Source organism: Mesoplodon densirostris, chromosome 11 (genome assembly GCF_025265405.1).
Source record: "Mesoplodon densirostris isolate mMesDen1 chromosome 11, mMesDen1 primary haplotype, whole genome shotgun sequence".
Lineage (NCBI taxonomy): Eukaryota > Metazoa > Chordata > Mammalia > Artiodactyla > Ziphiidae > Mesoplodon > Mesoplodon densirostris.
The window spans coordinates 2,741,304-2,769,253 of record NC_082671.1 but is presented as its reverse complement, the minus strand read 5'-3'; the positions used below and the strand labels follow the sequence as shown (position 1 = coordinate 2,769,253).

The following is a 27,950-nucleotide window of genomic DNA, read 5'->3' as shown; positions in this document are numbered from 1 at the left end:
CGCCCCACAGGGTCTGCAAGCGCCCGGCGTGGGGGTGTGGAGACTCGAGAAGGAACCAGCGTGGACAGTCCACAGCGCTTGTATTTTAGCAGAAGACGGGCAATAAGGAGTAAGTACAGGTCACGGGGTGATAAGGACCGTGGGGAGCGTGACGCAGAACAGCAGAGAGCACTGTTTGTTTTTGTCTCTTTTTGTTTTTTGTTTTGTGCTGCACCGCACAGCACGTGGGATCTTAGTTCCCCAACCAGGGATGGAACCCGTGCCCCCTGAAGCGAAGTGCGCAGCCGTAACTGCTAGACCGCCAGGAAGTCCCAGAGTGCTGCTTTTTATAGGAAGTTGAGGGAGTCTCTCCGAGGGGACAATCCCCACATCCTTAAAAAGGGACAGAGCTTCGCGGATGTCGGAAGGAGGGGAACCGCGAGTGCGAGAGGCCCCGAGGCAGGAGGGCACGTGGGGGACCCACGAGACGTGGAGGGGAAGTGGTGGAACAGCATGGAAGGGGGGCACCCGTGCTGTGGTGAGAAGTCACAGGGGGCCTGACCCTCTGAGAGACCAGACCTCCCATCTGACTGGGCCTCTGGGGTAGACCAGTGGGGAGGCTGCTGGGGGCGTCGGGGGCTGGAGGGGCCCTGGCCCGGGTGTTCTGCAGGTGAGGCCGGGCTGCACGCAGGGAGGAGCTGTTGTCTGGGGGCGCTGGGGCTGCAGGTGGGCTGGCCCAGCCCTGGTGCTCAAGGGCAGGGCACAGCTCGCCTCTCCCTGGAGCCCAGGTGCTGCCCAGGGACAAGGGTTTGGAGAGGGGAGGGAGCAGCCGGCCGGTGCTGCTGGGGTTAGACGGGGGCCGCGCCAACGGGTCTCACTGGGCCACCGCGACAGGGAGGAGTACGAGACACACGGGTTCAGAGTCACCAGAGGAAAAGCTCCTCTTTCTTTCCACGTCAGGGAAGTGGCTAAGTCGACGGCAGGCCCCGGGGCTCGCGGCCGACTGCGGTGCGCTGGGGTCAGCGCTCACGGGACCGAAATGCCACCAACACCTGGGCCTCAAGGTCACCCACCCCGCCGGCCCACGAGTCTTCCCCCACAGGACTTTTTAGTACATTCCAGACAGAGCTTCACAAGAGACAGCAAAATGAGTATTTATTACAATTATTTTAACTTAAAAAAATAAGTCCAAAGTCTCTGGGCAATAAGCTAAACTACCATAAAAAGTAGTGTCTGAGAGTGAGTTACAGCCCGTGCTGGCAGCGGGCAGAGGCGGGCGCCGCCTCCTCTTCTGCAGAAGACCCCCAGAGTGAGGACGAGCCTGGGGTCAGGCTGCCAGCACAGGCAGACAGGAACCAGCCTAGAAAAATCTGAGGCTGCTACCCAAATGCTACCCTGGGAACAATCGTGCGGCCCCGCCCAGGAGGAGCGAGAGTGTCACCGCGCTGGCGGGGAGGCGGGGCACAGGGGGCGGCCAGCGGGCCCACCTCCCTCCCTGCTACAGAGCCCAGCCCTCCTTGCCGAGGACCAGCTGCACGGCCTCGAGCACGTCGCTCACCACGTGGGCCGCCTGCAGGAGCCCCGGGCTGAAGCCAAGGTCCCGGTGCCCGTGGAACGGAGGCCCCTCGCCACCGGGGGCGGTAGCGGCGGGGCCGGGGGCCCGGGGGCTGTACACGCCGGTGCACACCAGGATGGCGGCGCAGCTCCGGGCCGCCCCCTCCCGCCTCGTCTGCAGGTGCTGGTGGAACAGGTTGGCCCCATAGATGTCGGACATGGGGTTGTCACTGGGGAGAGAAGGCACAGTTCAGTGCGCTGGTGGAGGTGCGGGGACGGCGGGGGGGTGGGGGGGGTGGAGAGGGAGGTGGCCCGCAGGTGACCACTGCGGGAGGGGGGTGTGTCTCGGGGATGGAGGGACGGGGACACAGGGGCCAGGGGTGAGCACTGGGGGAGGGGGGCGCATCTCGAGGATGGAAGGGTGGGGACACGGGGGCCAGGGGTGACCACTGGGGGAGGGGGGCGTGTTGCGAGGGGCGGAGGAGGGGGCGGGGCTCACCCCACGGCGTAGAGGCTCCGGATGGGGGCCGCCCAGCCCCGCCGCGCCGCCTGCCTGGCGAGCAGGCCCTCCGCGTACTGGTAGGTCAGGAGGCTGGGTTTGCCCATCAGGCCCGTGTAGCACAGCTCTCTGCCGGTCACCTTCCGGTAAACGGCCTCCAGGCACAACAGGAAGGTGCCGTGGCCGAACCTGCCAGAGGAAAAGCCGCGCTCGGTCCCCTCCCCGGGCCGCAAGGCTCAGACCTGCCCTGTGTGACACCCTCTCGCGGTGGCACAGAGCACGGTGACAGGGCAAAGTGAATCACTTCTGGTGAGAGGCCGTCACACGTAGGATGTGCCTTGATGGCCTGCGACTATCTGACAACGTCTGTTGAGCGCTGTCCCAGCGCTGGAGATGGCACATCACGTTCAACCCTTAGAGAAGCCCGATGAGATGGCGCTCATTCTCCTCATTGCACAGGTGAGAAAACTGAGGCCCAGAGATGGAGTAAACTGCCCAAGGTGTGGAGCTGGAACCAGAGACCCAGCTTCAATTCTGCCTTGGACTTGGGCAGAATACTGGCTGGCATCCCACCTCACTCCTCGGTGCCAATTTCACTGAGCGCACTGCCACCGCGTGTCAGAAAGCACCCGTCTGCCCCCACTGCAGCTAAGTGTATGGCCAGTGACTATGCTACAGCCTAAGAGCCAATGAAATCACAGGTGCCGGACTAACCTCCTAGAAAGCAGCCTGGAAACTGGGGAGGGGGTCCTCTTCTCTACCCTCCCCATACTCCCTCCTGCTGACTGGAATGCTGACATGATGGCTGGAGATCAGGCAGCCCTTTTGGATTACATAGGAAAGGGCTAAGGTGCCTGTGTCCCTGATGGGGGGACTTTTTCACAATAACAAACTTCCATCTCGTTTAAGATTCTTTTCTTTTGGGTTTTCATCCCTTGCTGCTAAATCAAATCCTATCGGATACTGTTCAGTATCTTGAAGTTACATTTCAGTGTCACTTAATTTATATACTGAATTCTACTTTCAATTTTGAAATTATTGAATGAAAAAGTGATCTCAAATCTGCTTTATAAATAGTAATTTGCCTCCTGCCATTCAGTCCACAGCCTACATAACCAACCCCCTTCACCTAGTGTCAGTAAACCCGAACTCTAGGAAGAATGTCCCAGAAAAAATACCTGACCTCGAGCTGCAGAAATGCACCTGAGAGAGAACACGGTGATCCCATCTCCTTGGGCTCCGTGTTGAGCTCTCAGGCCCTCAGTGACGGATCCACCACACAGCTCACTGGGACGCAGGGCAGGGGGCGAAACTCCAGACTTTGGCCTCGCAGACAAGAGCAGCCAAACAGCACCAGCAGCCGCCCTTCCAGGAGGGCAACCTGAGGGCCAGCAAAACAGCAGCCTGTGCTGTGCTCAGTGCCGGGGCGGACGGGGTGGGGCCCTGCCTGGAGCCTGAGGGCCTCTGAGGAAGTGACTGGTCCAGGGGCCTCGGAATCACTCCTACTCTCCCCTCCCCAACGTCTTATGGGCAGAAGGAAACAAAGAAGTGAAGGAGCCAGCGCCACAGGGTGAAGGCAGTGAGGGAAGAGCAGCTGGGTAACAGGAACTGAGCATCACTTGGGTTCCACTAGCCAGAAAAAGCACGTCCTGTGAGACTCTGTCGGGGCCGGGGGTTAAAGACCATCTCGATCCACCTTCCGTGCTCAGTAAGTGGTAGTTTTCGTTTATCAATCAGTGTGTGAAGTGACCCTGGAGACCGCTCCCAGAGGCCAGGTTACCATGGCAACTCCAGGGCCTAGAGGAGGGGTCTGAGCCCAGAGCACTGGGGCGGCTCGAGGCGCCGTCAGCAGGACTGCCCAGGAGGCAGCTGGAGGTGGCCCCCAGGGCCAAGGCAGGGACCCCGAGTCCTCACCTGGGCATCTTGGCTTCAGCCATCCAGAGGAGGTCTGTGTTGCTGGCCAGGACAGGGAGGTGGGGATAGGGGGCCGTCGCCAGACCGGTGCCGGGGTTCCCATCGCTGAGGAGGATGTCCATGATCAGCTGCAGGCTCGTCTCCCAGCGCACGGGCTCCCCAAGGAGGAGCACCCCTGCAGAGTGGGGGCGGGGTGAGCCGGGGTGCCGGGCGTGGAAGGGACTTGGGAGGCTGGGGGTGCACAGCCCTGCTGAGGGCATGGGTCCCAGGAGGTGGACGAAGCCGAGCCCAGGAGGGGCTCCACCGGGATGTCCTGAGGGTTAGAAGCAGAGAAGCAGCAGCCCCTGCTGACCGACGCCCTGCCCGGCACCCCACCCGCCCAGCCATGTCCCCCAAGCCCCAGGGGTCACTTGGCCACATGGCGGGGAGACGGGGTCACAGGCCTGACGCTGTCCACGTCCCTCTGGGACTGTGGGCCAGTTCTCACCGTGTCTAAGCTTCCTGAGCTACACAAGGACAACACCCACGCTGGGAGGAGGATACAATGAGGCCTGACGGAGCACGGAAGCCATGCTGCACACGCCTTGCCAAGGCCAGCTGCGAGACCGGGGCGCTGGGCCAGACCGTGGCCCCAGTGCGCAGGCCACCCCCGGGACATGTTTCTGCTGTCGCAAGGACTGACACTCCTGGGGAGGCCCAGGAGAAGACTGGGATGCAAGAGGCTCAGGACAGTTCTGCAGAGTCAAAACCTTCCCCACGTCTATTAACAGCTGACACTCACACAGGAGAACAACTTGCTTATAATTAACTGAGCCTAAACCCTAATTCCATTCCACACAAAGTATTTTTTGGTAGACTTTTCATAAACACTGATTTTTCCAAAAATGCAACTATCATGTTAGTCAAGAGAAGACGTACTTTGTTTTTTCAAAACTTTACCAAGAGTTACTCCCCATTTTGGAAAACCACATCACCAGCTGCAACACTGCTCCTAATTTGAGTCACCAATGAAACACACCTGTAAACACACTGCGTTTGTAGCTGTACCGTTCACGGGGATTCTACTTTTGGTATAATCATTTCACTACCTAATTATGCCTTCTTGGATAATTACTACACGTTGAAATGCAGATGACCTTACTAAAAAACGTTTCCTTTTATTTCTCCCTATTACGATTAGGGCTTTACCATGAATTAATTAATTTTTAATATTTGTGTATAGGAAAGAATTCACTTAGGGCAGTAAAGGGGACATTACAATATTTTTGTTACCCAGGGAGAGCTGGGTTTAACAGGGCTGAGAAACACTGGACCAGGTCACCTTAGGTACCCTTCCACACTTAGATTTTCTACACTTATGATTTTTCTGGAACAATAGGGCAAGTGACACGGGGAAGGAAAGATGAGCAGCTAACGTCTCAGAGGTAGTGACTGGCAGATCCGAGACCAGAGCCCAGGAGACCCAGCGCCCAACGTCCCAGCCACACCGCCAGGCTGCAGGGCCTGCAGGGAGAGCCCGCCCACATCGCGCAGGGACCTCATTACCTTCGATCGCAGGGAAGTCGTTCCTTGGGAGGGGCTGCGAGAGACAAAGAACAAGCCCGTCAATGCCGCGGTCACCTTCCACGCCTGGTTTCCAAGGGGTGGGAGGAGAGACATGTGTCTGACAGACGGAAGACCCTTCGGTCTAGCCCAGGCCGAGGAGAAGCGGACAGGACCGAGGGCAGAGGTCCAAGGGGACAGGAGGAGAGCGCGCTCAGGCCGGCCACACCCCAGGCCGGCGGGCATCAAGCGTGTAGGTCAGCCAGGGAGGGGATGGCTGCTCAGCTGTCCTCCTCCAGCAAGGACAGGAGATGAGAGTCTGGAATCAGGTGGCAGAGGACGAGGTGAGCCCAGGAAGGGACGGGAGCCTGACGTCACTCCGGAGGCAGGGCCATCACTGGACCACCGCCTGGGGGCCCAGTCCTTCCAGGAACAGCTCCCCTGCCCTCAGCTCTGCCAGTAACCAGCTGAGACCTGGGGCGAGCCGCGTCCCTGGGCAGGGGGCGGGGCTGTCTCTGCACTGCTCTGAGAGCCATGCCAACTCTGGCACCTGGTTCTGCACATAACGTGCGCAGCTCAAAGGTGGGGGAGCCCTCGGAAAGCTCGGGGGGGGACTAGAGCTACACAGACAAACAAAAGCAGGCCTGTTTGTAACTGCAGTTCATCAAACTTTGACATGCACGGAACAGGCGGTGACAGACACTCTGTGATAGAGAGTTCCCGCAGGGAAGGAGAGGGCAAAGGGGCATCAGGAGATGGGCGGTCACCCTAGAGGGTCAACGAGAGGCCCCGTGACCGCTGGTCGGAAAAGATAAGCTTCAAATATGAGCCAAACCCCAAGGAACCCGAGCAGACGCTCAGAGCCGCCAGCGCTTTCCCAGGAAGCCACTTTCCCAGGAAGCCACTTGCCACCAGGCCGGCCCTCTGTAAGGAGCTCCAGGACAGCAGAGCAGCGATTAACTTAACACTAGCGGTTCTCCAAGCGACTCTAGGAAAGCTGGTAAATCACAAAACTACCACCTGGAGGGGACACGAGGGCTCTGGAAAGAGAGGGGACAGCCCTGCTCACCACCCCCGACAACGTGTGTCTGGGAATAAAGGCCTCGGAAGAAGGCAGCTCGGAGAGGCAAGGGCTGCAGGGCCAGCGGGGAGGCCCGAGCGTGTCCCATTACCGTGGTCTTGGGCCGCCGCTGCAGATCCACCATGTCCAGCACAGGGAAGGCCGCCCGCAGCTCGTCCACTGTGACCACGTGCTTGAAGCCCAATCTGGAAGGAGGTCAGGAAGCAAAGCTGCCCAGTGCCGGGGAGACGCCTTTAAAGTGAGGGGCCCACCGCAGCCCACATCAACCCCACCCGCCCCGACCCCAGAGAGAGCCCCGTGAGGCCAGCGCCGACCAGGAGCGCTGCAGGCAGGCGTGGGCGCAGGCGGTGGGGACACCTGGGGGCCTGGCCTACTCTGGGCACCGCCCGCGCAAAGGCACACAGGAAGCCCCGTCCTCGAGCTCACGCTGGCCCAGGGCCACGAGAACCAGGGCTCTGAGGACAGTTCAGAGGAGACTCCTCGGCGGGGAGGAAGCTGAGCGGAGTCTGGAGAAGCCAGACCGGAGCTAAATCTGGACGATGGACCGGATTCAGCCAGAAGGGAGGCCGCAGGGAGCACGCCCGCTGCAGCCTTACCCTCCAACACCTGCCGCCGTGTTCCTGTCCTCAGTCCCCACTGGCAGTCTTAACTGGACGCAGGCTCAGATCACCTCAAAACACATCTCCCCAGAATGATGCTTCCATCAGCAATAAAACCCGCACAGACCCGTACTCCTCAGCGTCCACGTCTGAGGTTCCTGAGCCCAGCGCTGTCCTTCCTGGCCCCCTTCCCCACCCGACCCCATCCCGGCCTCCTGCTCCGGGCATCCTCCCAGCCTCCTCTCGGCAGGCTCCCCAGCTACGTCCCCTCCTGTGGCACAGCCAGCCCCCATGAAGCCACAGGTGACCCCCGCTCCAGGGTGGTCCCCCCCAGCATCTGTGACACTCGGACCCATTCTGCTCTTCCCAGCCTCTGGCCACATGCTGTCCTAACCGCTCCTGCGCCGTTCCTGGTGTGTCACTCCGCCACCTCGAGCAGGAGCCCTGATGAAGCGCCAGCGTGTGCTGCTCCGGCCCCCCGAGGGCGCGGCCACGCCCAGGCGGTGCTCAGCTCTCTTGGGTTTGCGGAAGCAGCAGAGGACGAGCTGCTTCAGAGCAGGGACGCGTCCTCACTGAGCACACGCCGGGGCTGAGCTCCCTGCAGACGCGCTCAGGGAGCCGTGGGTCCCAACCGAACCACAGAACCGCCTGGGTTCTCAGACCCAGTGAGTCAGACTCTGCAGGGAACGGGCAGGAATCTGCTCTGTGAGCTGCCCAGCAGGCCCCGAGGAGGTGGGCTGGCTTTCGGGAACCCCCGGGCGCCAGGGCTGGCCACCCTGGGAGGTGCCCTCCCTCCCTCCCTCCCACGGGCGCCCAGAGCTCCTGACCCCGGTCCTTTCAGCAGGGCAAGGACAGCAGAGCAGGAAGCAGCAAAAGGATACGCTCGGGCATTTTCCACCAGGGGCCCCTGCCCAGACACCAGCATCCGCTTGTCGTGATGCTGTGAGAAGAGCTTCATGGGGCTGTGGGACAGTATCACCTGGTCGGGCTCCACCTGCAGGGCAGCCGAGAGATGCAGAGCAGAGGACACGCAGGTGAGGGCAGGTGAGGGCAGGTGAGGGCAGCAGCAGGGAGCTGGCTCCCTGGCCCAGGAAGGAGAAACCTGCCCAGAAGGGGGGCCCAACCCTTCCAGAGCTGCCCCGACAGGTGTGAGGGGACCCAGACACCAGAGCCCGCAGGAGATGTGGCCACTGTGGGCCCCACCGGCCCAGCTCCCAACACCCCGATTTCTCAGCCTGACTTGGGAACCACAGGGTTCGTGCATGAGCTCAGACCCGCCTCCACCTCTGACTATTTTCAGTTCTACGTAAAGACCTGGCTTTTCAGCATTTATGCTAATGGCAACCCCACTGTCCGGACACCAGGGTAGGAACCGGTCTCCTCCCCAGGCAGTGTCTCCCAGCTGATCAGCATGGGATTTACTCTCTCGGTTCCAAAGGACTCCTTCCAAGAACGAAATCCACTGCCAACAAAGAACGTGTCAATGCGGGGACGGTGGGAGCCGCAGGTGGGTGACAAGAGACAGAGCTCATTGAGCTGTGTCATCTTACTTATGAGAAACGAGGGCTGTCACTTCAGAGTCCCACCTGGTGCACGGAGATTTAGAAACACATGACCCTGAGGCCAGGAGGAAAGATGGAAACGGCCAAGTCCACAGGTGGGATTTCTGTGCTCAACACGTACGTTTTCATAAAAAATGACCCTGCTGATGAGGCTCTACCCTCTGAGTTTGGCCTTGAACTTCAAGTTATTTTTCCAGCAGGAAGATGTGTACTGGGCTCATCCATATTGTCCCCCCACAGGGCAGGGGACACAGGGCTGGAGAGGGGGCTCCACGGGAACCAGGTCCTCAGCCTCCTGTCTCCGGCCGCTCCTTACCTGGAAGCCCAGCAGGGCTGACAGCTCCTGGGCTTTGCTGCACTGTAAGATGTTCCCCGCGTTCGTGACAAAGACCACGGGCACCCGCAGCTGCCCCTGGGGGTCCACGAGCCTGCGGAAGGCCTCCCTCGCCGCGGGGATGACCTGGTGGCCCCGAACCAGCACCCCATCGATGTCCAACAGGAAGCCGAAGGTAGGAGGGCTCTGCACGGAGGGGAGATGAGAACGGCCCCTGAGTCGAGGCAGAGGGGACAGGGGAGCCTCATCCCCACCCTCGGGCCGGCCCGGGCCTCGAACGCAAGGCGAGGACTTGGGGTTGCCGATAGGACAAATCCATCTGCAACAAAGAATTAAGCCTTTTCAGGTATTTTTAAGCATATAACTATTTTGTTAAAGTTATTTTTGCATAATTAATATAAAGGAATTTTTTAAATTGGAAAATAGAGAAATTCAGAAACAAACCCAGCACTTTAAAACAACCGATCAGTATTTCATGTCCTTTCTCTATTCTTACATTTGTCACGCGGCCATGACTGCACCTTATATGTACAATTTTGCATCTTGTTTTTTTTTGCTTGACATGAAGCATTTTTATCTGTTACAACAGCCTTCATAACCATCTTTTAGAATTTTGTTTTATCGTAACAACACACACAGAGTTTTCTAAAAAAACACTCAGTTGCTACAGATGATACAGAAAAAGAATTTTTAAGTTTCTTGCTTCCACCTCCACCCAGTACCATCCCCTCTTGTGTATTTTCCAGAAACTTTTCATGGATGGTTCTACTTTCTTACCTTTTAGCTAACACACAAGTGGTACTATGCTGTGCTTTCTTTTCCGTCTTCCTTTTTCTCGTTGGTATCCCTTGGTTATCTTTCCATATCAATACACACAGACCTACCGACTACACGTTTCTGGCTACATAACATCCTGAGTTAATACTCCGCTAACATTAGGTTTCCCCTATTTCAGACATTTAGGTTTTTCCACATTTCTGCTACTACAAATTATGCTATAAGGAACTCTTCATGCTTACTGATTTTTCCATATTAAGGACTTTTCCTTAAGCTAGATTCTTTTTTAAAAAATTTATTTATTTTTGGCTGCATTGCGTCTTTGTTGCTGCGCGCGGGCTTTCTCTAGTTGCGGCGAGCGGGGGCTACTCTTCGTTGTGGTGCGCAGACTTCTCATTGCAGTGGCTTCTTTTGTTGCAGAGCACGGGCTCTAGGCACGTGGGCTCAGTAGCTGTGGCTCGCGGGCTCTAGAGCGCAGGCTCAGTAGTTGTGGTGCATGGGCTTAGCTGCTCCGCAGCATGTGGGACCTTCTAGGACCAGGGCTCGAACCCGTGTCCCCTGCACTGGCAGGTGGATTCTTAACCACTGCACCACCAGGGAAGCCCTTTTAAGCTAGATTCTTAAAAGCAAGAGTAATAAGCCAAAAACGTGCAAACATTACAATGACATAACACCTACTGACAAATTGTTTTCCAAAACAGTATCAACTCACATGGACCCTGGTACCCTTGCCAAGGATGATTTTCACAGTATCAAAGAATTTAAGTATCAAACATCTTATTAATTTCAAAGTTTAAAAAAGTGATTATCTCCTCTCAATCTGCATTTCTTGGATTTACAAAGTTGAACGCTATCCTTTTTAAAAATTCATCCCATTTCTTATTTTATGAACTGTCTGTTAACATACAAGATGTTTTTCAGCTGTCAGAAAAATCCAACCTAACCTGTCTGTCATTTTCCTTTTGTTGGTGCCAGCTAAGTCAAGCCACTTTCATCGCACACACATTGTGCTTATGTTCAAAATACCCTTATTTTCCTAAAGGTACACACAGAAGAATTTAGGGTCCAAACGACAAGAAATCAGGAATTTGTCTGAAAATCTTAGAGCCACAAAAAAAAAAAAAAAGTGTGGGGGGGAGATAAGCAAAGCAAGTGCAGCAAAATGTTAACAACTGCTGAATCTGGAAGATGGGTTTTAGAGTTCATAATATTGTTCTTAGATTTTTGACAATTACATAGTTAAAAAAATAAAACAGCTTGTTTGTGCTGATGACTGCCAAAGTTAACCATACAGTTTTACTGGTCTTAGTGGCCATATCCTAAATAGTCACAAGATTTGCTCTCTTAGACAGAACCCACAGACCCTGCTACTTAGAACAAGAAAGTCTCAGGACAATTTAGCAATATCCCCAACGCAATATCCCGACGCTCCCTCATCTGTTCTGTGCAGTGTGTAACCACGACCCCCAACCCCTCAGGTGAGTGCACACAGAGAACCAGGCACCCAGCCACCTAGAAATGAAAGGCCCCCAGTAATTGTTAACAAACATGCCACATTCCTGTGAGATGTCAGCAAGAGGGGAAACAGGGGGAGGGGTGGTATGTGGGGCTTCTCTACACTTTCTGCTGAGCTTTCCTGAAAACCTAAAACTGCTCTAAAAGAATAACATCTATTAAAATTTTTTTTGAGTGAAGGCACCTCGAGAAAAGGACATAGGGTTAGATTTCTTTTTTCATTCTTTTTTTTTTCTTTTTTCTTTTCATTCTCTTCTGTATCTGTATTTTGATTTTTCTTCTTTCTCACTTCATGTTTTTTTTTTAACTAGTCCTGGGTATTACGCCAGATCTTCTAATTAAAGTTCTTATTTGTGGCAGTGATAAAATGTGTGTTTTTTTTTACTAAACATAAAATAAACAAAAAAGGGCCTACTGTTTAGCACAGGGAACTATACTCAATGTCTTGTAATAACCTATAATGGAAAAGAATCTGAAAAAGAATATATATGTATAACTGAATCACTGTGCTGTATACCTGAAACTAACACAACACTGTAAATCAACTATACATGAATTTTAAAAAGTGCAGTCTTGGGCCTCCCTGGTGGCGCAGTGGTTGAGAGTCCGCCTGCCGATGCAGGGGATACGGGTTCGTGCCCCGGTCTGGGAGGATCCCATATGCCGCGGAGCGGCTGGGCCCGTGAGCCATGGCCGCTGGGCCTGCGCATCCGGAGCCTGTGCTCCGCAATGGGAGAGGCCACAACAGTGAGAGGACCACATAACGCAAAAAGGAAAAAAAAAAAAGTGCAGTCTTAGGAATTCCCTGGTGGTCCAGTGAATTAGAACTCCGTGCTTTCACTGCCGAGGGCCTGGGTTCAATCACTGATTGGGGAACTAAGATCCCACAAGACGCATGGCATGGCCAAAAAATAAATAAAAATTAAAAAGTTAAAAAAAAGAAGTGCGGTCTTAAGATTAGTTTTAAATGAAGGGACCACTAAGGTGTTCCTTTGTGTTTTTGCTTCTTATCTGGAACTGGCTGGTGTGCTTCCAACAAGAGCATCACAATTACCTTCCAGGACACTGTCCACTCCAACCAGCTCCATGTTTGTGAGAATTTACTACATGCGGTGACTGTGCAAAGTACTGCACCTACATCACACAAAGTACCCCAGGTACCCTCTAGCAAAAACACTGCAAGGTAAGGACTATCCCTGGTACACACACGGGGAAAGCCAGGTTTAGAAAACTAAGTACTGCTGACCCTAGAACAACACAGGTTTAAACTGTGCCGATCCACTCACAGGCGGATATTTTTCAATAAAGATACACTCGGCCCTCAGTAACCCCGGGTTCCTCACGTGTGGATTCACCCAACTGCTGATCACAAACCTCACACACCATGGGGGTTGGTGGATCCGCGGGTGCCGGGTCCGCGGATGCAGGGTCGGCTGTGGGACTCGAGCACCCGCGGGTTTAGAGGTCCCCCGCGGACACCGAGGGGCAGCGGCAATTTGCCTTAAGTCAAACAGGCAGTAAGCGGCCCGGGCAGGACTGATCCCTTAGCCGGTGCCGCATCCTTTCTTCCCTCCTCCTCCTCTCTCCACCGGGAAAGTCCAAAAAGTCAGGACCCGCGGGGCGGGGGCCGCAGAGTCCTCCTGGATCACATCCCGGTGGGCGAGTCACGGGGGCCCGCGTCTCCGCCCCCCCGTCGCCCCCGCGAGCGACGGGGTCACGCCTCGCCCCGGGCTCTGTGGACGGAGCCCCGGGTAGCCAGGGATCCACGCGGCGGGGCCCCAGGGGACGTGACGTCACCACACGCGGGCAGAGCCGGGGGAGTGACGTCCGGAGGCCGGACACCTTCCTCCGAGCCCGGCCCGCGAGGCCGCACGGCCTCCCGCCGCCGCCCCGCACCCTCCGCCCTCACCTGCGAGCCGCTCGCGAAACGGCGGCCCCCAAACCCCGCGGCCGCGCACGCCGCCCGCCGCCACAGTCCGTGTGCCCACCGCGCCGCCGCCTCGCCGAGGGCAGCCATGGGCCGCCTCTTGCGCGCACCGCGCACGCCTGACCGCCGCTCAGCCAATCAGCGACCGGTGGCGCCCGGGGCACCTCGGGAGCTGTAGTCCTGCCTCCGTGTCTGGGGCGGAGCGGGTCATGGGGCGTCTCGGGAGCTGTATGTAGTTCTGCCTCCGTCTCTGAGTTTTACCCGATAACTGAAAGTTTGTACTTCTTTTTTTTTTTTTTTTTTTTTTCTGGCTGCATTGGTTCTTCGTTGCTGCACTTAGGCTTTCTATAGTTGCTGTGAGCGGGGGCTACTCTTCGTTGCGGTGCGCGGGCTTCTCATTGCCGTGGCTTCTCTTGGTGCGGAGCACGGGCTCTAGGCACGTGGGCTTCAGTAGTTGCGGCACGCAGGCTCAGTAGTTGTGGCCTACGGGCTCTAGAGCGCAGGCTCAGGGCGCACGGGCTTAATTGCTCCGTGGCATGTGGGATCTTCCTGGACCAGGGATCGAACCCGTGTCCCCTGAATTGGCAGGTGGATTCTCAACCACTGCGCCACCTGGGAAGCCCAGTTTGTACTTCTTGACCCCTTCACACACTTCGCCAACCTCACCCCCTACCTCTGGCAACCACCAATTTTGTTCTCTGGATCTATGAGCTTGGCTAGTTTGTTTCTTAGATTCCAAATGCAAGCGAAATTATACAGTATTTGTTTTTCTCTGGCTTATTTCTCTAAGTGTAATACGCTCAAGGTCCATCCTCATTGCTGCAAAGGGCAGCATTTCCTTCTTTTCGTGGCTGAATAATATTGTTTTTTATATATATAATATATTTATAATGATATAAAATATTTTATAGTTTTAAAATTATAATTATAATTTTTATATTATCTTGTGACTGAATACTATATATTATATATTTTATGTATATCTATCACATCTTCTTTCTCCATCCAACCACTGAGGGGCACTTAGGTGGCTTCCATATCTTGGCTATTGTGAATAATGCAGCAGTGAATATAGAGGTGCATATATCTTTTCAAGTTAGCATTTTCGTTTTCTTTGGGTAAATACCCAAAAGTAGAATTGCTGAATCATATGGCAGTTCTATTTTTAATTTTTTGAGGAACGGCCATACTGGTTTCCACAGTGGCTGCACCAGTTTACATCCCAACCAACAGTGCATGAAGGTTCCCTTTTCTCCACATCCTCACCAACACCTGTTACCTCTTGTCACTTCTTGTCTTTGATGATGGCCATTATAACAGGGGTGAGGTTTTATCTCGTGGTTTAGATGTGCATTTCCCTGATAATTACTGATGTTGAGCATTTTTTCATTTGTGTTTGGCCATCTGTGCATCTTCTTTGGAAAAATGTCTGTTCAGATCTCCTGCCCATTTTTAAACTGGATTGTTTGCTTTTTTTGCTATTGAGTCGAATGACTTCTTTATATATTTTGGATACTAGCCCCTTATAAGGCATATAAATTACAGATATCTTCTCCCATTCCATAGGTTGCCTTCTCACTTTGTTAATGGTTTCCCTTGCTGTGCAGAAGCTTTTTAGTTTGATGTAGTCCCACTTGTTTGTTTTCGCTTTTGTTGCCTTTGCTTTTGGTATCGATTCAAAAAAATCATCACCAAGACCTATGTCAAGGACATTACGGCCTATGTTTTCTAGTTTTATGGTTTCAAGTCTTACATTCACGTCTTTACGTTGAGTTAATTTTTGTGTATGGTGTAAGACTGTAGTCCAGTTTCCATCTCTTGCATGTGACTGTCCAATTTTTCCAACACCGTTTATTGAAGACCTTGTCCTTTCCTGATTGTGTGTTCTTCGATCCTTTGTCAAAAATAAAATGACCATATATATGTGGGTTTATTTCTGGGGTGTCTATTCTGTTTCATTTATCTATGTGTTTTTATATCAGTACTATACTGTTTTGATTACTACAGCTCTGTAATACATTTTGAAATCAGGGAGCATGATGCTTCCAGCTTGTTTTTCTTTCTCAAGGTTGCTTTGGCTACTCCGGGTCTTTTCAGTTTCCATACAAATTTTAGGATCGTTTGTTCTATTTCTGTGAAAAATGCTATTGAAATTTTGATAAGGATTGCATTGACTCTGTAGATTGCTTTATTATTTTTTAATTAATTAATTTATTTTTGGTTGCATTGGGTCTTCGTTGCTGCGCATGGGCTTTCCTTAGTTGCGGCGAGTGGGGGTCACTCTTCATTGCAGTGCATGGGCTTCTCATTGCAGTGGCTTCTCTTGTTGTGGAGCACAGGCTTTAGGCGCATGAGCTTCAGTAGTTGCAGCACGTGGGCTCAGTAGTTGTGGCTCATGGGCTCTAGAGCACAGGCTCAGTAGCTGTGGCACATGGGCTTAGTTGCTCCACGGCATGTGGGATCTTCCCGGACCAGGGCTCGAACCCATGCCCCATACATTGGCAGGCAGATTCTTAACCACTGTGCCACCAGGGAAGCCCCTGTAGATTGCTTTAGGTAGTATGGACATTTTAACAATATTAATTCTTCCAATCCATGAGAATGGAATATCTTTCCATTTATTTATGTATTCAATTTCTTTTATCAATGTCTTATAGTTTTTTAGTGTACAGGTTTTTCACTTCCTTGGTATAATTTATTCCTAGGTATTTTATTCTTTTTTTAATTTTTTTAAATTTATTTTTGGCTGCATTGGGTCTTTGTTGCTCTGTGTGGGCTTTCTCTAGCTGCAGCGAGCGAGGGCTACTCTTCGTTGCGGTGCGCGGGCTTCTCATTGCAGTGGCTTCTCTTGTTGCAGAGCACAGGCTCTAGGCACGCAGGCTTCAGTAGTTGAAGCATGCAGGCTCAGTGGTTGTGGCACGTGGGCCTTAGAGTTCACGGGCTTCAGTAGTTGCAGTGCGTGGGCTCTAGGGCACACAGACTTCAGTAGTTGTGGCGCACAGGCTCAGTAGTTGTGATGCACGGGCTTAGTTGCTCTGAGGCATGTGGGATCTTTCCGGACCAGGGCTCCAACCCGTGTCCCCTGCGTTGGCAGGAGGATTCTTAACCACTGCACCAACAGGGAAGTCCCTATTTTATTCCTTTGGATGCAGTGGTAAATGGGGTTGTTTTCTTAATTTCTCTTTCTGATATTCTGTTATTAGTATATAGAAATGCAATAGATTTCTGTATATTGATTTTGTATATTGCAACTTTACTGAATTAATTTAGTAGTTCTAACAGGGTTTGTGTGTGTGTGTATGCCTGTGTGTGTGTGTGTGAAGTCTTTAGAGTTCTGTGTATAGTATCATGTCATCTACAGATAATGAAACTTTTACTTCTTCCTTTCTGATTTGAATGCCTTTTATTTCTTTTTCTTGTCTGATTGCTCTGACTAGGACTTCCAATACTATGTTGAATAGAAGTGGCAAGGGTGGGCATCCTTGTCTTGTTCCTGATCTTGTAGGAGATGCTTTCAGCTTTTTACCATTGAGTATGATGTTAGCTGTAGGTTTGTCATATATGGTCTTTGTTATGCCCACTTTGTTGAGAGTTTTTATCATAAATGAATGTTGAATTTTTTCAAAAGCTTTTTCTGCATCTATTCAGATGACCATATGATTTTTATTCTTCATTTTGTTAATGTGGTGTATCACATCGATTGATTTGTGGATGACAAGCTGTCCTTGCATCCCTGGAATAAATCCCACTTGATCATGGTATATGATCCTTTTAATGTACTGTTGAATTTGGTTTGCTAATATGTTATTGTTGAGTATTTTTGCCTCTACATTATTTAGGGATATTGGCCTGTAATTTTCTTTTCTTGTGGTGTCCATGTCTGGTTTGGGTAGCAGGGTAATGCTGGTCTTGAAAAATGAGTTTGGAAGTGTTCCCTCCTCTTCTATTTTTTTGGAAGTTTGAGAAGGATTGGTATTAGTTATTTGAATATTTGGTAGAATTCACCATCTGGTCCTGGACTTTTGTTTGTTGGAGGGTTTGTTTGTTTGTTTTGGCCACATCATGTGGCATGTGGGATCTTAGTTCCCTGACCAGGAATTGAACCTGTGCCCCCTGCAATGGAAGCATGGAGTCTTAACCACTGGACCAGCAGGGAAGTCCCTGTTGGAAGGGTTTTTTTTTTTTTATTACTCGTTCAGTCTCCTTACTAGTTATCAGTCTGTTCATATTTTCTATTTTGTCATGATTCAGCCTTTAAAGGTTGTATGTTTCAAGGAATTTATCCATTTCTTCTAGGTTGCCCAATTTCATGGCATATAACTGTTCATAGTAGTCTGTTATAATCCTTTGTATTTGTGTAGTATCCGTTGCAACATCTCCTCTTTCATTTCTGACATTTATTTGAGTCCTCTCTCTTTTTTTCCTTGGTGAGTCTAGCTAAAGATTTGTCAGTTCCATTTATCTTTTCAAAGAATCAGCTTTTGGTTTTATTGAGATTTTCTATTGTCTTTTTAGTCTCTATTTCATTTATTTCTGCTCTGACCTTTGTTATATCCTTCCTTCCGCTAACTTTGGTCTTTGTTTGTTCTTCTTTTTCTAGTTCCTTGAGGTATAAAGTTTGGTTGCTTATTTGAAATTTTTCTTGTTTTTTGAGCTAGACATTTATTGCTATGAACTTCCCTCTTAGAACTGCTTTTGCTGCATCCTATAAGTTTTGGTATGTTGTATTTTCATTTGTCTCCAGGCATTTTAAATTTTTTCTTTTAATATTAATGGGTTAATTAATAACCCATTGGTTATTCAGTAACATGTTTTTTATTCTCCACATATTTGTGAATTTCCCAGTTTTCTTCATGTAATTGATTTCTAGTTTCATACCATTGTGGTCATAAAATATGCTTGATATGATTTCAGTCTTGTTAAATTTGTTAATACTTGTTACAAAAGATATTTGTTAAGAAATAGAGATCAATACAATTATAGAAAGGGACTTGAATACCCCTGTTACATCAATTGATAGCCTACCAAGACAGAAAATCAGTAAGGAAACATTGGAGTTAAGTGACACGTTAGACCAGATGGTCTGATATTTGCAGAACATTCCATACAACAGAAGAAGAATACACATTCTTCTCATGTGCAAATGGAACATTCTCCAGGATAGATCATATGTTAGGCCATAAAACAAATCTTAACAAATTTCAGAAGATTGAAATCATACCAAGATCTTAATAATGTCAGCTTACCCACAGTTGAGCAGGATCTGGAAGACTGACTCACATCACTCAAACCGACAATAGCCCAACACATAAACCCTCCCAGGGGACATAGCTTTCCAGGATCAGAATGTTCTCAATTTCTTCCTGCTATCAAACTACCTAGAAACTACTTCAGTAATTAGAGCATTTCTTGGTGTAGTGGTTTTTAAATATGTCCACGGTTTATTTGACAATACTTTTCTCAAGAGGTGGAATCTAATTCCCCTCCCATTGAGTGTAGGCTGCACTTAATGACTCACTTTGTTTTTGTTTTTGTTTTTGTTTTTTGCGGTGCACGGGCCTCTCACTGTTGTGGCCTCTCCCGTTGAGGAGCACAGGCTCCGGACGCGCAGGCTCAGTGGCCATGGCTCACGGGCCCAGCCACTCTGCGGCATGTGGGATCTTCCCGGACCAGGGCACAAACCCGTGTCCCCTGCATCGGCAGGCAGACTCTCAACCACTGTGCCACCAGGGAAGCCCAATGACTCACTTTGAATAAGTAAAATGGGGCAGACGTGATGGTATGTGATTTCCAAGGCTAGGTCATAAAAGATATTGTGGCTTCCACATTACCTTTGTTTGGATCACTCATTCTAAGGAAGTCAAATGCCATGTCATAAAGACACTCTAGCAATTCTGGAGAGGCCCACAGATGAGGACCCTAAGTCTCCTGCCCACAGTTGAGTGAGAGAACCATCTTGGAGGCAGACCCTTCAGCCGTGGCAGACATATTGGCCAAAACCTCATGAACGACCCCAAGATGGAGCTATTCAGCTATGTCACTCCTGAAGTCCTAACCCTCAGAAACTAGGAGATAATAAATGTGTGTTGTTTTAAGTCATTAAGTTTTGGGGAAATTTGTTATGCAACTTGGTGATCAAAATTGTATTGTAATCCCTGCTCTTTCATCTCCAGGGTTCTCAGTTTGGGTCAGGTTTGTCCCTGTCTGGGTCTGCCCTGCTTTCCGTCTTCCTTGGCTGTGAACTCAGCTCCATCTCTGGCAGGGATCAGAAATGGGCTGGTGTTTTTCAGGAATGATTACAGAACAGAAGGTGCATTCTGGGAGCTTCCAACCTGATCACTATAACCCAAGCTCTGTGTGCATGTGTGTTCAAATATTGACAAGCTTTCCTTAGATCCTCTCGGGTCCTTAAGGAAGAAGAGGTGAAGGACCACCCTCTAACAACAGAAACAACAACAGAAATCCTTGGGGGCAGGGTCCCTCTCTGCTCATCTTTGTCTCTCTCATAAGGCCTGTCAGGGTGAGGTGCACATGACAGATGTACAATTAATATTAACGGGAGGGGGGCTTCCCTGGTGGCGCAGTGGTTGAGAATCTGCCTGCCAATGCAGGGGACACGGGTTCGAGCCCTGGTCTGGGAAGATCCCACATGCCGCGGAGCAACTAGGCCCGTGAGCCACAACTACTGAGGCTGCGCGTCTGGAGCCTGTGCTCCACAACAAGAGAGGCCGCGATAGTGAGAGGTCCGCGCACCGCAATGAAGAGTGGCCCCCGCTTGCCGCAACTAGAGAAAGCCCTCGCACAGAAACGAAGACCCAACACAGCAAAAATAAATAAACTCCTACCCCCCCCAAAAAAAATTAACAGGCAAGTGGATGACTATCCACACTGCTACTTTCCCCATAAACTTGCTTTTACATGTTTGCATGTACACACATGAGCATAAGCCTGCTCACACCCATGCACATACTTTGTATTAGTTAGGATTAGGCTTGGCTGCCGTTAACAGAAACCTCCAAAGACCAGTGGCTTAAATAAGAAACAGATTTGTTTCTCTCATGTGAACAAGGTTGGGAGAGAAGAGTACAAGCTTGGTATTGTGGCTCCACAAACTTATTAGGCACCCAGGCTCCTATTTTTCTCCTTTGCCATCTTTGCTGCACAGCTTCCACTTCATGGTCCAAGATAGCTGCTCAAGATCCAGCCATCACATTCACATTCCAGCCATCAGGAAAGAAGAGACAAAAAAGGGAATGCCATCTCCCTACAGGTACAGTTCCAAGAAGTCTTATATACCCATTCTGCTTCTACCTCATTGGCCAAAACTTAAGCACATGCACATGGCCACATCTAGCAGCAAAGAAGCTGGGAAATGTAGCTTTATGCCTGGCTAAAAATCAGGGGTTCCTTTTCCACATAAGAAGGGAATAAAGGATATGGGGGGGGATTGGCATTTTATGCCTCACACCAGGAGGAAGCAGACAAAAGAAACAAGTCAGAGAGCTTGTGGGTTCCCAGTAGAGGAACGGCAGGGATGCTGTGGCTCGAAGGAGAGTGGAGGATGGGCAGCAGGGTGGCGGGTGGGCATGGTGGGTGGTCAGTGACAGGACAGAGGGGGGCTTATCTCACAGCTGCTTCCCCAGGCCCCCTGGGTGGTGCTGCAGGAGAGTCCCAAGAGGAGGGTGCATTCGCCTCTGTTGGGAGGAATACTGATCCCCTCCCCGCGTTTCCCTGAAGAGGAACGTCGGTCCACAGCACTTGGGCCTCTCTCCACCCAGGCCGAGGACACGGGACTCTCCCGATGGGTGAGCTTGGAAGGAAGAATGGGCGGCCGCGGCTCGGCCTCTCTTCCCTCTGGGAGCTGCCCCGTCAGGGGCCCCGGTGTTCGGTCCAGTAATGAAAGGCTGGGGTTTCAGCTGTGCCAGGGATGGCTGGATAAGTGTAATTCAAGGGTAGAGTGTCAGCAAGTCCATTCGTCTCCCAAATAAGCCATGCTCTCCAACAGGCTTTCAGCAGGAATACATCTGACCTTTTCTTTCCATCCGTCCCACATCTGTTTTCCAACCGAGTTAGATGTAAGCAGGAAAGCAAGGTGGTCGTTTATGATTTATCCCCCAAACCCCGACAGCCTCCTCCCACTGCCTTCGCATGCCCTGCCGATTAGTGGAATACGTGGCCTCCAGTGTGGCTGGGAGGTCCCCAGTGCCCAGGCCAGCTCCCGGACCCCTCCCCGCAAACCCCCAAGGAATCACCTTCTACACCTTGCATAGAACGTTGACTTAAGACGGGGCACACAGGGACACAGAAAGTCTAGATAATTCACTCCATGGTATGAATGGCTGACGCTCCCATCCTGAATGCGGGCTTTGTAAGTGGGCAGGAGGTGGACGTAGAGGCACCACAGGGTGGCAGCGGGCAGAGCAAAGGCCCACAGGGGCCCGAGGGCTCGGAGCTCAGCTCCCACCAGCACAAGGCCACTGCACTGCTCCGTGTTTCCAGGCTCACCTGTACCCCCTGCTCGGGAAAGGCAGGCAGGGGACATGGCTGTGTTAATCCTGGGTGACGAGGTTTGGTTCCTGGATGGCCTCGTGCTGCAGCGGGTCTGGGTGGGAGCCCTGGTCCACCAGGTGGGACGGTGTCAGATGGATTACGTGGCCCTGATTTGCAGCCAGGTAACATTTACAGAAAATCTTTACAACCTGCTGAGGTAAAGCACTGTGTCATCGAGCCCCGCCCCCCGCCTCTGCCCTCCCACCCCGACTGCAGAGAGGGCGGAAGGGTGACTTCTGACTCCTTGGCCCCTCCGTAGAAGAAAGTCCTATAGAACGACTTCCGTGAACAGATGACCGCAGGGCTGCGGCCCTGGGCCTCACAAGGAGGGGAGGGCATTTGGGAACGGGGGTGGGGGGAGAGGAGGCTCCTGGGGAGTCTGACTGTCCTCCCACAGGTGGCTGGCGGGGAGCAAATGGAGGGGCTGCCCCCTGTCTCCAGCCCTGCGCAGGGCACAGCCTGAGCCTGAGCCTGGCTGCTGCGCGCTGGCGTGCGTTGTTATGACTCATGTCCTAGTCCTGCCTGCGAGAGGATCAATGACGTCTCACCAAGACTTTAGGTCCAACCACCGATTGACAGGAAATGAAAGGCAGAGGGACACGGTCAGGAGCATTGAGGGGATGCAGCCAGTTCCGGACGGGGCGCTCTACAGGACACGGCTTGTTCCGTCACCAAACAAACTGGAAGACACAGAAGAAAAGAAAAAAGAGCAGTGACGGAGCCTGCAGAGGTGCTGCTGAAATGGTGCGCGGTAATCCCTGCTCTCCTCCTGGGGGAGCTGGCCGGCCTCTCCTCTCCGGCCCCGGCTGCCTGCTGGTCCTCACCAGAGGCTTTCCTGCCAAGATGAACTCAGGGTTGGTCTCCACTCACAGGCTGGCACATCCTTCCCCTCTACCATTGGCGCTCCCGCCTCCCCATGGACGGAGGTTTCTCCCTGCAGTGACAACCCCTCCTTCAGAGCACAGAACTGACTGTCAGAGCCAGAAAGGGCTCTAAGAGCACACCGGGCCCAGCCCCTCCTGTGATAAGATGAGGCCGTCAGCCCAGAAGCCCTGTGAGCCGTGGACAAGGGTCAGAGCGCTGGACATGGTGGCAGAGACCTCTGGCTGGCGCTCAGACCTCAGGGACAAGCACTCTTCTCTCTTTCCCGTGCTGACCTCCCCAGATGCACCCCCATCTGACCCCTCACCTCCCACGGGCCTCCCAGTCTGCAGGGCAGGAATCCACGTGGAACCAGAGCTCACGGCCCTGCCACACTCCTCCCAGGCTCTGACCCATTCACCTCTCCTCCTGGTGGCTTTGTTGCATTTGGCCTTGGGTGAGTTACTGGGGTTGTAAGTGTGGGCTTTTCTGGAAGAGGTCTGGGGCCCCGATACGGCTCCCAGCATCAGAGGATGTTTGGGGCAGAGAGGACTGAGGGGGTCAGAGGGGGGCATTCCCGGAGCTCGCAGACTGAGGCGCCGACCCCTCGGCCTCCAACCCCCTTCTGAGAAGACAGAATTGCAGGTGTCCCTCATCTACAGAAAATTATGTCCGGTTTCTTATTTTTTCCTTCAGAATGTTGTTCATATATTTTCCTTTTTTCATTTCTACTTCTAATCTGCCTGGACCGGGTGTTTGACCAATAAAGCAAGACCCTGCTTCCCCCTGCTGCACAGATGACTGTTTCAAACGTCCTAGAGCCTTCCCTGGAGCTGGTGCCTTGGAGGAAGGGGCATGTCTATAAACCCAGGGAAGTGCCCTCAGGGCTTCTGTCACCTGGCCATTTATTCATTCATTGCATATATTAGGTACTGATTACATTGCAAGAGTTTTTGTGGGTTTTTTGTGTATGGTTTCTTTGTTTGGTTTTTGGCTTTAGGGTTTTTTTTTTTTGGCCACACCATGAGGCATACAGGATCTTAGTTCCCCAACCAGGGATCAAAGCCGTGCCCCCTGCAGTGGAAGCGTGGAGTCCTAACCCCTCAGACCACCAGGGAATTCCCAAGAGTTTATAATAACAGATATTTGAAAACAATCCAGGTGTCAGCTATCTGGGCCTTGTTTATTAAGCTCTGGTGTGTCCCCACTGAGAAACAGTGAGACAGAGGGTGGGGAAAGACCCTCAACTAAAAGCAAAGCTCAGGACAGTGGGCAACGTGTGCCTTTCATCACAGAAAGAGGAAACAGAGTTTACATGTGCATTTGTTTATTTTGCACAAAGAAACACAAGAAACTAATAAACACGGTGGGAAAAATAAGTGGGGTGGGAAAGAGGCGTGGGGAGTGGAGGTGGGTGTAAATGTTTCAACCTATCCCTTTTCATGTTTTTTTGATTTTTGAAATGTGATTCCATACCTATTCGAACTTCTTATGTTACTATAACAAAATTTAAACACTTCGATGGCCCTGCCCTCCCGTCCCGCTACCAGCTCTGAATGGGGCCAGAGGGCAGGACGCCCATGGCAGGGGCGGGCCTTTCTCCCGGAGGAGATGGGGAGCAAAAGCAAAACAGGGGAGGCAGGTAGTGCAAGTGAGACGGCCGGAGCCGGGGGAATGGACCCCAGGCCTGGTCACCGTGGGAAGGAGGAAGTGGAATTCCGGCCGATGTGTTTTCAAAGCGAGCGCACCTGCCCCTGCGGGTCTGAGCCAGAAAGGGCGCCGGGAGCGAGCGGCGGCACCTGCGCTACCGTGTGTGGCCACCAGGGGTCAGCAGCGCGCCGCCCGCCGCAGGTGTCGCAGGTGCCGAAGGTGCGGGCCGCAAGCATCGCCTTTGCTTTCCGACTCCTTCCTCCGGCCACTTCCCACCAAACGACGGTCCCCGGGGGCCGGGTGGGGGGCGGGGGCGGAGGACCCTGGACAAAGGCTCTGGGCAAGAATCCGTTCCTCCGGGGCCACAGGAAGCCGAGGCCAAGGGAAGCCAGGGGTCACGGGAGGGGTCAGCCTGTCCCCCGAGGGCTGATGCGTCCTGGCCTCATGGAGCCGGAACAGGGGTGAAGCGGCTGTCGTGGGTGGGTTAGAGGTTGAGCAGTGCGAACTCCACCCTCAGAGAACTGACCCGGTCCCACCAGGGTGATGGGCCCCTGACAGGAGAGAAAACAGCCCCGTATTGTAGGCTGAGCACTGAGGCAAGACTAAGGAACCTTCTATCACCTGCTGTGTGACCTGGGCGAGTTACTAACCCTCTCTGGGCCCCAGTTTCGTCCTCTGTCCCTCAGAGAGGGTAGATAGAATGACCTTTAGGCCCCTCCCCGCTCTGATATTCTGTGAACCTAAAACTTCCAGTCCTCCCACCCCTTCCCCGTGGGAGGTCTGGCTGGACTGGGCAGACCTCATCTCCTAACATACGGTCTCCGGACAGTCCCCAAGGAAAGGCCCTTTGGAAGGTTGGATCCTGGCCACCCTGAAGGAGGAAGAGGCTCTATTGGCTAAAAAGCCTGGACCCCGTGGAACCCAGGGTCTGTGCCCCAGCCGCACCATCGGCGGTGAGCATTGGGAGCTACAGATGTTTCTCAGGGCAAAGCCCATCTGAAGTCGCTCCCTGTCCCCACCATGATCCCAGATCCCACACCTTTGATGTACGTGTTTCGGGACACAGAAGAAAGACCAGAGAAGGTTACATTATTTTAGGATGACTGCTATTTAAAGTAGCATATATTATGTATGTGAAAATAATATTTATACTCTAGCAAGCTGACTTAATTTCGGCCGATAGATGCATCTACAAGTATCCAGACCTCAAGGAGTCCAGTCTTGCAAGAGGCATGTCTCACATCGGTGCTTCAAACTCCTGACCTGGGGAAAGGGACATTTGGGGATCTGGACAAGGTGGCTGAGAAGGGTCACAGAATCCTGTTCTGGTGAGCTTTAAAAATTAAACAGGCAGGTCTTCCTGAGGAAGTTCTGGGCAGCACCTGATAACCAATCGGTCGGAGAAAGTTCTTAGAGCAGAATGGCAGCTCATACATACGGAAGAAATGGTAGAACCAGAAAAACCACCATTTGGTGGTTGTCTCTTCCAGATATTTTCTACAGCATCTTACATGTCCTTCCTATTATGTGACCTTGACCATCTTCCATCAGAAGGCAAGGTCTCTCCCCCTCCTCTTGAAACCGGGAGGGTTTAGCCTAGAGAGATATGACCCAAGAGTATGGCAGATGTGATGCCAGGGGACTTCCAAGGTTACATCAGAAAAGGCAATAGAACTTCTGCTTTGTTCCCCGAACACGTACTCTTGAAGCCTTCGGCCACCATGCTGTGCGGAAGCCCACCCGGGCCTGTGCAGAGACCCCTGGCTGAGGCGAGAGGCTGTGTGGAGACAAGGAGGTCCTGGCCAGCCCCCAGCCACTCCCACCCCTCCAACTCATGAGAGAGACGGAACTGCCACAAACAGAACTGCCCAGCTGGGCCCACCCCAAATCCCGGACCCACAGAAACCGTGAGAGACAATACGTCTTATTGCTTTCTTAAGCCACTAAATTTTGGGATAATATACTATGCAGCACTAGGTAACTAAAACAGCCACGAGGGGAGTAATGGTCTCGATTCAGACAATAATCCTCAGTGGATGCACATTCTCTCTTGCCTAAAGCTAATTTCTCATCAGAGTTCAGCGTCATTTCTCCTTCCTTTTATTCTAGGATCTTCTGATTATCACCTTTTTCATTTATGTTTTCAATTGCTCAGTACAGTGGGCAACGTGTGCCTTTCATCACAGAAGGAAACAGAGAGTTTACATGTGCATTTGTTTATTTTGTACAAAGAAACACAAGAAACTAATAAACATGGTTTATTTATTTATGTTTAGAGTTCTTTGTACTATTCTTGCTACTTTTCTAAAGTTTCACATTATTTCAAGATTATAAGATTAAATGTTCCATGGTTTTCCCTGAGGTTGGATCCCAACTTCTAAACTGCTGGGAAAGGGGATGATTCACATCTCCAGCGGCATTTTGTCAGTTGGATCTTCCAGAACCTCCCCCCACCCCAAGCTGTCCTGGACGGAAGCAAAACTCCAGGACCAGAAGGCCAGGCCAGGGCACCCATCGGGGGCCAGACGATGGGGACTCTGGTTTTCCAGCCCAGACCATTCATTTGACAAAGGAGGACAAAGGGTTTGACCTCACTCTAAAAACAAATAGATACAGACTCCAGGAGTTCAAATCACAAAAGGTGTTTGGTGAACAGGAGGTTTTGCTACAGATTTCCTTTAAAGAAACAGCGAGCCCCTGAGTGCAGCAAGGTTTTGCTTACAAGAATTCAACTAACACACGTTTTCCCCGAAGACCTGTATGTCAGGGCCCCTCCGGGAAGTCACAGGAGGAGTGAGTGAAACAAGTTTTACCTTCTCTGCCCAGCAGAACCCGGGGGCCACAGCTCCTCCCTCCTGGCGAGTCCCGGTCTGGCTCTGCTGGTGTTTCTGGTTCTCTGCTCGGACTCTGCCTGTTGAACTGGCACGAAGGCACCACAGCGATTAGTTTTCCCAAATCAGAGACGCTACACTCCTGGGAGACCCCCATGACTGTGGCAGCTTGCTACCGAAGCCCGTTCTGCTAAGTTCCGTTGTCACCATTCATTGAATGGAAGTCAGCTCACTTGGGACCCGTGTGCCCCCTGCTGGGATTGGTTTTCCCAAATCAGAGACCCTATACTCCTGGGAGACCCCCATGACTGTGGCAGCTTGCTACCGAAGCCCGTTCTGCTAAGTTCCATTGTCACCATCATTGAATCGAAGTCAGCTCAGATGGGACCCATGTGCCCCCTGCTGGGATTGGTTAAGGCCATGAATCAAAAGGTCTTCAAGGGCATCTGGTTCCCTCTGGATACCAGCCTGTGGTTGAGCACCCTAGTCAGCAAGGCTGTCCCAGCGCCAGGAGCCAGGACCCAGGGAGAGGGTGGGCTTCACTGCATCCACAGGGCACTTGTAATGACTTCGGTTCTCCTTCGCAGCCTGGGGCCACGTGAGGCCAGGGCCAGCTCCTCGACTTCCTTCTCCCAGAGACCAGGCTGGGAGCCGGGACCCGACCTCAGCTCAGCACGAACAGGGCACGTCCGTTCTTGCAACTCCATGTTTATTGGGGGCTGACTGGGCACGGGCTGGGCTCCGGGGTCGCGGTGGACGTGACCTGGTCATTCGT

At 52.2% G+C, this 27,950-nt stretch overlaps 1 protein-coding gene across 3 annotated transcripts; it reads right to left on the bottom strand.

The window, feature by feature from the left end:
* Positions 1–1,117: 1,117 nt before the first annotated feature.
* HDHD5 (haloacid dehalogenase like hydrolase domain containing 5) lies at positions 1,118–13,382 on the bottom strand. 3 transcript variants are annotated; one of them, XM_060113857.1, is made up of 8 exons: positions 13,266–13,382; positions 9,047–9,250; positions 8,050–8,162; positions 6,661–6,754; positions 5,492–5,525; positions 3,947–4,121; positions 2,033–2,221; positions 1,118–1,763 (listed from the first exon to the last, which is right to left on the bottom strand). In XM_060113857.1, the coding sequence occupies exons 1-8, from the start codon at positions 13,371–13,373 to the stop codon at positions 1,478–1,480; spliced, it is 1,203 nt and encodes a 400-aa protein (XP_059969840.1). In that variant the 5' UTR covers positions 13,374–13,382; the 3' UTR covers positions 1,118–1,477. The 3 variants fall into 3 exon arrangements, with proteins under 3 accessions (XP_059969840.1, XP_059969841.1, XP_059969842.1); XM_060113858.1 differs by lacking the exon at positions 13,266–13,382 and adding an exon at positions 12,731–13,132; XM_060113859.1 differs by lacking the exon at positions 13,266–13,382 and adding an exon at positions 12,740–13,132.
* Positions 13,383–27,950: the final 14,568 nt, after the last annotated feature.